Raw genomic sequence first — 12,864 nt, 5'->3', positions numbered from 1 at the left:
ATTGCTTATAAAGCAATGGTATAAAGGCCTTTTTAGCCTTTTAGCGACAAGTCAGCTGAACTGTGTAGGAGCTAAAGGGCGAATCACTACTAATCTTCCCATACAGCTTCTTAAGGTTGGATTGACCTTATTTACTCAAGAATCCATTTGTGAATATGGTGTCCCACTTCAATCTTTGACCTATACAAAGGTCCCTCCATGGTCTCCTTTCAAGGTTGGAGTGGGCTAATGAGTGTCTCATTTTGACATGTGCTCCGCCAGTACTAACCCGGAGCCAGAATATACATATGCTTTCAATAGATTTGATACCTCTAAGACATTGTTAAAACCTATATTGCCATAGATGACACTATGGTTGAAGGATTCTGGTGTCTAACTCCTATAGGCAGATATAGATATTACAATACTCACATTGCAGTTATCTGGGGACATGGACATATGTAAAGCTTTTCCTGATGAAATATTATATGCTTAGACATTGTTGCACAGAAGATATACACTCCCTATATGGTTTACTGGTTAGCTAGATAAGGTGGAGACATTTATAACATTCTGTTTTATACAGGCTATGATTTCTGACTCATATTACAGACTCTTATTAATTCTGTAGCAAGTTTTGGTGTTATATATATATATATAGGTTAGGATAGTATTTATATGAAGTGATGTACCCTAATTTTACCCAGCACCTATTTATTAAGGAGGGGCGATTATGCACATATAACTTCTATTGTTAAAGGGACAGTCTAGGCCAAAATAAACTTTCATGATTCAGATAGAGCATGTAATTTTAAACAATTTTCCAATTTACTTTTATCACCAATTTTCTTTGTTCTCTTGGTATTCCTAGTTGAAAGCTTAGCCTAGGAGGTTCATATGCTAATTTCTTAGACCTTGAAGCCGACCTCTTTCAGATTGCATGTTAACAGTTTTTCACCACTAGAGGGTGTTAGTTCACATATTTCATATAGATAACACTGTGCACGTGAAATAATCTGGGAGCTGGCACTGATTGGCTAGACTGCAAGTCTGTCAAAAGAACTGAAAAAAGGGGCAGTTTGCAGAGGCTTAGATACAAGATAATCACAGAGGTTAAAAGTATATTATTATAACTGTGTTGGTTATGCAAAACTGGGAAATGGGTAATAAAGGGATTATCTATCTTTTAAAACAATAACAATTCTGGTGTAGACTGTCCCTTTAAGCTTACATGGTTGCACTGAGTGAGTAGTTACTTCACACCCAGGCCCATGACTACTACAATACTCTGTGTTTGTCTTTTGGTACCTGTGTGCTCTCTTTTTAGCTTACCTTAGTTCCCCTAAATATGGTAATACGACATTAGTACAAATCTGGCAGTTTGTTGGTATATGTTATGCATACTATTACTGATCTGTATTGACTTGCTAGTCCCTGCTAGTTTAAAGACAGCTTACTTTTGATAAGCTGGTTAGAGATATGGGGTCATATATCAACATTTTTGGGGCACACAGTCAATACCTTGGCGGATGTTATCGAGTTATACATATGGGATATAATCTTATAATTTGCACCCTGGAAACTAGGGTATTTAAACTAGACGGGATTGCCCTATTATATTAAATGCTGGGGAGTGTTGCTTTCGGCCGGAGCGGCATACTGTAGTATTCTTGTAGTGGCATACTCAATATTTCAAGGCTTCCCCTAAAGCTTTGCATACATAGAATCCCATGTCTACTAAGATAGTGCTTTGGGCGCAATTTATCTATACAGCTTTTCATCCCCCACAAAGTGCATAATGGTTGACAACCTGGGTTTACATACTTAAATTCGGGGTTCCTGAACTGTGATTCGATTAAGTGGCGTAGAGCGCTAACATACTTGCCTGGATTTAGAATGGCTCCCTTATGTAACTGCATATTTGTATTATTTGAACCAATGGGATCCTACTAGATATACTTTTGTGATAGGACAACTAGGTAATATTAACATGAGTATAGAACTGTAATGCATATATAAAATCACTTGCAGAATTATACTTTCTGTAGGCCTTAGATTTTCCAGGTACGTGCCTTTCCACTAATATTCTGGAAAATAAAGAGCACTAAGTCCACTAATCCCCCCATACTGTATCTAAATACCTAAAATAACCATAATTTCAAGTTCATATTCTGTATATTCTTATTTAATTTCTTTCATTAAATACCACCCCTCCCCCTTATATTCACCCAATTGGGTGAAGTCTGCAGCGGTATTAACCCGCCATGCAATACTAATTTTCCCTGTCTGTTCTACATGTCCCAATAGGTACAAGAGCTACCTTCTTTGTCATGGGTGGAAAACATAATTTATGCTTACCTGATAAATTTATTTCTCTTGTAGTGTATCCAGTCCACGGATCATCCATTACTTGTGGGATATTCTCCTTCCCAACAGGAAGTTGCAAGAGGATCACCCACAGCAGAGCTGCTATATAGCTCCTCCCCTCACTGCCATATCCAGTCATTCGACCGAAACAAGCAGAGAAAGGAGAAACCATAGGGTGCAGTGGTGACTGTAGTTTAATTAAAATTTAGACCTGCCTTAAAAAGGACAGGGCGGGCCGTGGACTGGATACACTACAAGAGAAATAAATTTATCAGGTAAGCATAAATTATGTTTTCTCTTGTTAAGTGTATCCAGTCCACGGATCATACATTACTTGTGGGATACCAATACCAAAGCTAAAGTACACGGATGATGGGAGGGACAAGGCAGGAACTTAAACGGAAGGAACCACTGCCTGTAGAACCTTTCTCCCAAAAACAGCCTTCGAAGAAGCAAAAGTATCAAATTTGTAAAATTTGGAAAAAGTATGAAGCGAAGACCAAGTCGCAGCCTTGCAAATCTGTTCAACAGAAGCCTCATTTTTAAAGGCCCAGGTGGAAGCCACAGCTCTAGTGGAATGAGCTTTAATCCTTTCAGGGGGCTGCTGTCCAGCAGTCTCATAGGCTAAACTGATTATACTCCGAAGCCAAAAAGAAAGAGAGGTTGCCGAGGCCTTTTGACCTCTCCTCTGTCCAGAGTAAACAACAAACAGGTTAGATGTTTGACGAAAATCTTTAGTCGCTTTTAAGTAAAACTTCAAGGCACGGACTACGTCTAGATTATGCAAAAGACGTTCCTTCTTTGAAGAAGGATTAGGACATAATGATGGAACAACAATCTCTTGATTGATATTCTTGTTAGAAACCACCTTGGGTAAAAACACAGGTTTTGTACGCAGAACTACTTTATCTGAATGAAAGATCAGATAAGGAGAATCACAATGTAAGGCAGATAACTCAGAGACTCTTCGAGCCGAGGAAATAGCCATCAGAAAAAGAACTTTCCATGATAGAAGTTTGATATCAATAGATTGAAGGGGTTCAAACGGAACCCCTTGAAGAACTTTAAGAACCAAGTTTAAGCTCCATGGAGGAGCAACAGGTTTAAACACAGGCTTAATTCTAACTAAAGCCTGACAAAATGCCTGAACGTCTGGAACTTCTGCCAGACGCTTGTGTAAAAGAATAGACAGAGCAGAAATCTGTCCCTTTAAAGAACTAGCTGATAATCCTTTGTCCAAACCCTCTTGGAGGAAGGACAATATCCTAGGAATCCTAACCCTACTCCATGAGTAATTCTTGGATTCACACCAATGAAGATATCTTGTGGTAGATTTTCCTGGTGACAGGCTTTCGTGCCTGTATTAAGGTATCAATGACTGACTCGGAGATGCCACGCTTTGATAGGATCAGGCGTTCAATCTCCATGCAGTCAGTCTCAGAGAAATTAGATTTGGATGATTGAAAGGACCTTGTATGAGAAGGTCTTGTCTCAGAGCCAGAGTCCATGGTGGAAAGGATGACATGTCTACTAGGTCTGCATACCAGGTCCTGCGTAGCCACGCAGGCGCTATCAGAATCACTGATGCCCTCTCCTGTCTGATTTTGGCAATCAGTCGAGGGAGCAGAGGAAACGATGGAAACACATAAGCCAGGTTGAAAAACCAAGGAGCTGCTAGAGCATCTATCAGCGTCGCTTCTGGGTCCCTGGACCTGGATCCGTAACAAGGAAGCTTGGCGTTCTGGAGAGACACCATGAGATCCAGTTCTGGTTTGCCCCAACGATGAACCAATTGAGCAAACACCTCCGGATGGAGTTCCCACTCCCCCGGATGAAACGTCTGACGACTTAGAAAATCCGCCTCACAGTTCTCTACACCTGGGATATGGATTGCTGATAGGTGGCAAGAGTGAGACTCTGCCCAGCAAATTATCTTGGAGACTTCTAACATTGCTAGGGAACTCCTGGTTCCCCCTTGATGGTTGATGTAAGCCACAGTCGTGATGTTGTCCGACTGAAATCTGATGAACCTCAGTGTTGCTAGCTGAGGCCAAGCTAGAAGAGCATTGAATATTGCTCTTAACTCCAGAATATTTATTGGGAGGAGTTTCTCCTCCTGAGTCCACGATCCCTGAGCCTTTAGGGAGTTCCAGACTGCACCCCAACCTAGAAGGCTGGCATCTGTTGTTACAATCGTCCAATCTGGTCTGTGAAAGGTCATACCCTTGGACAGGTGGACCCGAAACAACCACCAGAGAAGAGAATCTCTGGTTTCCTGATCCAGATTTAGTAGAGGGGACAAATCTGTGTAATCCCCATTCCACTGACTGAGCATGCATAATTGCAGTGGTCTGAGATGCAGGCGCGCAAATGGCACTATGTCCATTGCCGCTACCATTAAGCCGATTACCTCCATGCACTGAGCCACTGTAGGGCGCGGAGTGGAGTGAAGAACACGGCAAGCATTTAGAAGTTTTGATAACCTGGACTTCGTCAGGTAAATTTTCATTTCTACAGAATCTATAAGAGTCCCTAGGAAGGAAACCCTTGTGAGAGGAGATAGAGAACTCTTTTCTTTGTTCACTTTCCACCCATGCGACCTAAGAAATGCCAAAACTATCTCTGTATGAGACTTGGCAATTTGAAAGCTTGATGCCTGTATCAGGATGTCGTCTAGATAAGGAGCCACCGCTATGCCTCGCGGTCTTAGAACCGCCACAAGAGAGCCCAGAACCTTTGTAAAAATTCTTGGGGCTGTAGCCAACCCGAAGGGAAGAGCTACAAATTGGTAATGCCTGTCTAGAAAAGCAAATCTCAGGAACCGATGATGATTCTTGTGAATCGGAATGTGAAGGTAGGCATCCTTTAAGTCCACTGTGGTCATGTACTGACCCTCTTGGATCATGGGTAAGATGGTTCGAATAGTTTCCATCTTGAATGATGGAACTCTGAGGAATTTGTTTAAGATCTTTAGATCCAAACTTGGTCTGAAGGTTCCTTCTTTTTTGGGAACCATAAACAGATTTGAATAAAAACCCTGTCCTTGTTCCGTCCGCGGAACTGGATGGATCACTCCCATTACTAAGAGGTCTTGCACGCAGCGTAGGAATGCCTCTTTCTTTATCTGGTTTGCAGATAATCTTGAAAGGTGAAATCTCCCTTGTGGAGGAGAAGCTTTTAAGTCCAGAAGATATCCCTGAGATATGATCTCCAACGCCCAGGGATCCTGAACATCTCTTCCCCACGACTGGGCGAAAAGAGAAAGTCTGCCCCCTACTAGATCCGTTGCCGGATAGGGGGCCGTTCCTTCATGCTGTCTTGGAGGCAGCAGCAGGCTTTATGGCCTGCTTGCTCTTGTTCCAGGACTGGTTAGATTTCCAGGCCTGCTTGGATTGAGCAAAGGTTCCCTCTTGTTTTGAAGCAGAGGAAGTTGATGCTGCACCTGCCTTGAAATTTCGAAAGGCACGAAAATTAGACTGTTTGGCCCTTGATTTGGCCCTGTCCTGAGGAAGGGTATGACCCTTACCTCCAGTAATGTCAGCAATAATTTCTTTCAAACCCGAATAAGGTCTGCCCCTTGAAAGGAATGTTGAGTAATTTAGACTTTGAAGTCACGTCAGCTGACCAGGATTTAAGCCATAGCGCCCTACGCGCCTGGATGGTGAATCCAGAATTCTTAGCCGTTAGTTTAGTCAAATGAACAATGGCATCAGAAACAAATGAGTTAGCTAGCTTAAGTGTTCTAAGCTTGTCAATGATTTCAGTCAATGGAGCTGTATGGATGGCCTCTTCCAGGGCCTCAAACCAGAATACCGCCGCAGCAGTGACAGGCGCAATGCATGCAAGGGGCTGTAAAATAAAACCTTGTTGAATAAACATTTTCTTAAGGTAACCCTCTAATTTTTTATCCATTGGATCTGAAAAAGCACAACTGTCCTCAACCGGGATAGTGGTACGCTTTGCTAAAATAGAAACTGCTCCCTCCACCTTAGGGACCGTCTGCCATAAGTCCCGAGTAGTGGCGTCTATGGGAAACATTTTTCTAAATATAGGAGGGGGGGAAAACGGCACACCGGGTCTATCCCACTCCTTACTAACAATTTCTGTAAACCTTTTAGGTATTGGAAAAACATCAGTACACACCGGCACTGCATAGTATTTATCCAGTCTACACAATTTCTCTGGCACTGCAATTGTGTCACAGTCATTCAGAGCAGCTAATACCTCCCCAAGCAATACACGGAGGTTCTCAAGCTTAAATTTAAAATTAGAAATCTCTGAATCAGGTTTCCCAGAGTCAGAGATGTCACCCACAGACTGAAGCTCTCCGTCCTCAGGTTCTGCATATTGTGAAGCAGTATCAGACATGGCTCTTACAGCATCTACGCGGTCTGTATCTCGTCTAACCCCAGAGCTATCGCGCTTGCCTCTTAATTCAGGCAATCTGGCTAATACCGGTGACAGGGTATTATCCATGATCGCAGCCATGTCCTGCAAAGTAATCGCTATGGGCGTCCCTGATGTACTTGGTGCCATATTAGCGTGCGTCCCTTAAGCGGGAGGCAAAGGGTCCGACACGTGGGGAGAGTTAGTCGGCATAATTTCCCCCTCGACAGAACCCTCTGGTGATAATTCTTTTAAAGATAAAGACTGATTTTTACTGTTTAAGGTGAAATCAATACATTTAGTACACATTCTCCTATGGGGCTCCACCATGGCTTTTAAACATAATGAACAAGTAGTTTCCTCTGTGTCAGACATGTTTGTACAGACTAGCAATGAGACTAGCAAGCTTGGAAAACACTTTAAAACAAGTTAACAAGCAATATAAAAAACGTTACTGTGCCTTTAAGAAAAACAAATTGTCAAAATTTGAAATAACAGTGAAAAAAGGCAGTTACACTAACGAAATTTTTACAGTGTATGTAACAAGTTAGCAGAGCATTGCACCCACTTGCAAATGGATGATTAACCCCTTAATACCAAAAACGGAATAATAAATGAAAAAAAAAAAAACGTTTTTAAAACTAGTCACAACAACTGCCACAGATCTACTGTGGTTGTTACCCTCCTCAAACACGACTTTTGAAGCCTTTTGAGCCCTTCAGAGATGTCCTGTATCATGCAGAGGGAAGATGAATGTCTCTGTCAGTAATTTTATCTGCACAGAAAAGCTCTAAAATAGGCCCCTCCCACTCATATTACAACAGTGGAAAGCCTCAGGAAACTGTTTCTAGGCAAAAATCAAGCCAGCCATGTGGAAAAAAACTAGGCCCCAATAAGTTTTATCACCAAGCATATATAAAAACGATTAAACATGCCAGCAAACATTTCATATTGCACTTTTATAAGAGTATGCATCTCTGGTAATAAGCCTGATACCAGTCGCTATTAAATCACTGTATTTAGGCTTAACTTACATTAATCCGGTATCAGCAGCATTTTTCTAGCAAATTCCATCCCTAGAAATATGTTAACTGCACATACCTTATTGCAGGATAACCTGCACGCCATTCCCCCTCTGAAGTTGCCTCACTCCTCAGAATATGTGAGAACGGCAGTGGATCTTAGTTACTTCTGCTAAGATCAAAGAAACCGCAGGCAGATTCTTCTTCTAATGCTGCCTGAGATAAAATAGTACACTCCGGTACCATTTAAAAATAAACTTTTGATTGAAGTTAAAAAACTAACTAGAATACACCACTCTCCTCTTACTACCTCCATCTTTGTTGAGAGTTGCAAGAGAATGACTGGGTATGGCAGTGAGGGGAGGAGCTATATAGCAGCTATGCTGTGGGTGATCCTCTTGCAACTTCCTGTTGGGAAGGAGAATATCCCACAAGTAATGGATGATCCGTGGACTGGATACACTTAACAAGAGAAATTTGTATTATTGTCTGTTCAATGTTGGATGGTATTAACTTTATTTCATAACTATCTCATGACTGCTAATAGCATAGTTAATATCTTATAAAGTACCCTTCAGGGGGAAATTTACTTTTCATTCATGATAAGTTCTTTATGCTTGCCAAGTTAAAATATCATCCTAATAGGCAGGAACTTTAGATGATTGGGTACCACAGTAGCATTTTATAAAAAAATAAAATCATAAAAAGGTATCAAGGTAAACTTTGCAATGTATATATCTATGATAGTCCAATAATGTAATATGATATGCTGGATGTTTGAAAGTTGTCTTGTTCTACTCTCATTATCAGACATGTTTATTTTGATGCATCTTGTATTTATGGCTACTGTCTTGCTAAATACCTTAACAAAAAAAACTGATTTAAAAAAAAATAAAAAATAAAAAAAAAAATCAATAATTGTTTCCTATATTTTAAATAAAATCCACATACTGAGAGTTACAAATATAAACTTCAGACTAAAACTTTACATTAACACAACTGTTTGTCCAATTTTTAAGCAGCAGAGAACAGTTTTATAATTAAACCGGTTTGAAAAGAGGTAGAACTAGAAAGAGACTATCACTGTTAATAACATTCTGTTATTCACGCTTTCAGAAACTTTGCATTGAAATGCAAAACTTTCAACATGTCCACATGCTTCTGGCTAAGGCTGGTTCTCTGTTTGCAGCTATATTTCCTGCAGCAGAGAAAAGGCACTAAGATGGTGTTGAGGTGCTTGAGATGTATAAGTAGGGTTTTGCCAATTTCACCAAAGTGGGATATTTATCTTTGTTAGCTCTTCACCAATGCAAAGGTATTTTCACCTTGACAAGGGGCCTCTCAAAGTAACCCTTGACTTCATTCTTACATAAAAAAATATCTTGAATATCTGTATGCAATGGTAAATAACTAGCTATAATGTTAGGGGGAAATATCTAGTTCGCTCTAAAAATAACAGATCTATACATATAGGTTGAATCTGGTACATATTATAACAATATAACAATATATTAAAAATATAAAAAAACAATAAAAAAAACAAATCAAACGCGCTAAGGACTGTATATCAATAACAGGACAAAGCCTTACACATTTATTTTTACAGTACATATAATTAGCAATAACAAGCAATACGCTAATAATTGTGCAAACAGATAATAGTGCACATCAATTTAAATAACTCCCATCAGTCTAGGGGCAAGGTGTAAATAACAAGCCCAGCACTATATTATGCAAAGCATAGTTCCAAATCACTTGATTTAATAAACAATCCAAATGATGACTATTATATCTGGGTTGCACATAAGCCTGGTGTAGTTGTAAATGTATACTGTCCTAAAAAAGTGAAAAGTAGACGTCTGTAGACGTCCTTTAGGCTAAGGACATAACCATAAAACACAATACCATATGCAGGAGTTCATTGGAGTGAAGCAGCTGGTGTTGTGCACAGACCAACTAATTGCAAACCAACTAATCGATTATGAGATTCGATGACAACTATTTTCATAATCGATTATTATCGATTATGACGATTAGTTGTTGCAGCTCTAGTAAATTGCATGACTGTAATCATTTTCTAAAATATTTAACATACACTTTATGATTCTACAATGGACAGCAGTTCACCTACCATCCCCAAACGCCAGAAATGAACTTTTAGGATTAAAGATTAATATTCTACAAAATTCAGTAGTTGAAAAATTAGATTTTTTTTTTTGATTTTTTTTATAAATGATTTTTGTCACAATACACCATATAGAAATGTATGCAGAAAATAATAATAAAAATAAAATCTAAATATAAAGATATTAAACTATAAACTAACCAAAAATCTAATAAAAAACAACAACAAAAAAACATCTATTTGTGCACTAACCCAGTTCTCCCACTTAAGTGTATATAAGAAATTATTACATAAAAGAAATAGGGACAAGTGAACACTAACATTAATAACAAAACAAAATAAAGTCAAGAGTTTATTATTATCATTACTGCAATCACTAGAGCCTGCCCCCTCTCTCAAAATAAACCATTCATGACAAAACACCTGGCAGCCAGAAAGACACAGGGCCAACTATTTTAAACCACAAATTCTTAAAGTGTTACAAATAAAGCTGGACGCTATTTTATCAGTGAGGTGATGTTAGCCAATAGCATGCTAGCCATACAGTAGAATACCAACTGGTACGGCTATTGGCTAAGAGGTGGAAACGTCATCTCAATGAAAAATTAGCGTTCTGCCGTGAGGCGCCTGAAGCTCTCAGCGTGGCATACACTGCAGGCAAATAAAGGAACATTCAGCATGAAATATTTTATACTTTATTTGTAACTGGTAAATCCTACCATTTCAAACACACTGGGATTTACCAACACTTTAAGCAATAATTCAAGTAAGGGGACCTCTTTTTTTTTTTTCTTTCTTCAAGCAGTGGGAAATTATTCCATTTCAGAACTACTAAGGACACTAGCATACCCAAAGCACCCTATAGAGCAGTGATGGCAAATGTTTGAGCCCAAAATGCCCAAAGAGCAAAAATCTTTTGAGAGAGAGAGAGCGCTGTGAGTTTTGCAGTAACAAATGTATGTGTGCCCATTCCAGTTTGAGAGTGCAGTCCATTTACATGTTTTGTATGTGACTAGTGAGATTACAAAAGGCCTGTGCTGCCCTTGCTTGTACCTCAGCCTGTTTGATTGAAAGCATTAATTGCGTCGCTGTAGGTAGATATAAATAAATAACAAGAAGATAATCATATCTATCTCACAAATGATAACTTCTTTACAACATTCAAATATTCCCAAAAGATATTTTATGCTATCAGATATTCAGAAAAATAGAAATCATAAAGCAGTTCATATCACAATTGGCTTAAGATTTTTAAATGATTCAGCCTTAAAATGTCACTGCTGAGCAAGGCTAAACAAAAGTCACATTTGGGAATAAAGCTTTATGAACAACATTAAATCTTTGGTGGGCTGTAGCAGAGAAACCTTGTTATCGGTATTTATATGTGGTATCACTTGCCTGAAAGGTGCATAACTTTTACACATTTGTTTTGCTCTTGGGAGTTCTTAAACATATGCATGTGTTCTATACCAACAGTAAAATTTGTAAGGTATCTTATGGCTGAAGTTCATCAGGAAGTCATTACAGTCCCCTTTAGTAAAAACCACACAAAAAAATTGTTCTTAAAAAGTGACAACAAAAAAAAAAAAATGATTTAATGGTTCAGACAAATCATAAAATAAATAAAATAAAACAAAATACAAATTACTTAGCAAATTAACTTTATTCTAAAGTATTTATTGTTTAAGAGAACATTTTCCATGAGAAAAACTGCTAGTTCATATATAAAAATAAATCAACTATTTCTTATACATTTTATCATCTGCAGCTGGTAAGACATTGGAGACACTTATAAAGGGGCAATCAATTTTATAGTACAATGTTTGGTAAGAATTGACATAACAGTGTATATGTACAAATACACAGAATTACCAATAAGTTAAAAAAAAAAAAATCATTTTAGAAACCATGAAATTCTGGATTTTTCAAGCCCTGTTATAGGATAATGTATATCATTATACAATACCATCACAATATCTTTCAAAGGGGACAAGCAATGGCTGATATATCAATATCAGGTAATACTTCTTCTATATTGGCTATTCTTCTACACAAGGCTGTTTGTATCAGTGCATCAAATGTATAGTAGTGATTCTTCTAGTAATAACACACATTTTTCAGATCATAAATGTTATTCCAATGATACAAACGTCAAACCTGATGTTTAAATATACTTGCCTTTCATTCGTTGAAAGAACATGCCTATCTGTTGTAGTTAAGGTAAGCCAAGGGAAGACGGAGAAATTCAAGCAAGTGACACTATTACGATGAACTAAAAGAAATATGATATTGAAATAAAATTATTAATTCTATACAGACAAAAATGAAATCTGTTATGTGCAGCTACTCCATGACAGAACAAAAGTAAGTTATTTTTTGTTTGTTTTTTTAATCAACTGTGAAATTTTGATCCTGACTACACTCTCCCTGTAAAATTTGACTAATTAAAATACCCAATGATGTTCAAGAGCGGTTAAGTAAACTACAAGTAAATGGAGAGAAGAAACAAAAACAGAATTTATGCTTACCTGATAAATTACTTTCTCCAACGGTGTGTCCGGTCCACGGCGTCATCCTTACTTGTGGGATATTCTCTTCCCCAACAGGAAATGGCAAAGAGTCCCAGCAAAGCTGGCCATATAGTCCCTCCTAGGCTCTGCCCACCCCAGTCATTCGACCGACGGACAGGAGTAAATATATATAGGAGAAACCATATGGTACCGTGGTGACTGTAGTTAGAGAAAATAATTCATCAGACCTGATTAAAAAACCAGGGCGGGCCGTGGACCGGACACACCGTTGGAGAAAGTAATTTATCAGGTAAGCATAAATTCTGTTTTCTCCAACATTGGTGTGTCCGGTCCACGGCGTCATCCTTACTTGTGGGAACCAATACCAAAGCTTTAGGACACGGATGAAGGGAGGGAGCAAATCAGGTTACCTAAACGGAAGGCACCACAGCTTGCAAAACCTTTCTCCCAAAAA

General features: G+C 38.7%; 1 protein-coding gene across 1 annotated transcript in view; it reads right to left on the bottom strand.

Annotated features, from left to right (window-relative positions):
* RTTN (rotatin) overlaps positions 1-12,864 on the bottom strand; it is a 1,186,344-nt gene that overhangs the window by 1,064,003 nt on the left and 109,477 nt on the right. The window contains exon 6 of the mRNA XM_053714873.1: positions 12,058-12,151. Within this exon, the coding sequence (XP_053570848.1) occupies positions 12,058-12,151 (94 nt within the window). The remainder of the gene's footprint in view (positions 1-12,057; positions 12,152-12,864) is intronic.

This window comes from Bombina bombina, chromosome 5 (assembly GCF_027579735.1).
Source record: "Bombina bombina isolate aBomBom1 chromosome 5, aBomBom1.pri, whole genome shotgun sequence".
Classification (NCBI taxonomy): domain Eukaryota; kingdom Metazoa; phylum Chordata; class Amphibia; order Anura; family Bombinatoridae; genus Bombina; species Bombina bombina.
The sequence above is the reverse complement of the archived record's forward strand: the minus strand, read 5'-3'. Positions and strand labels throughout refer to the sequence as shown.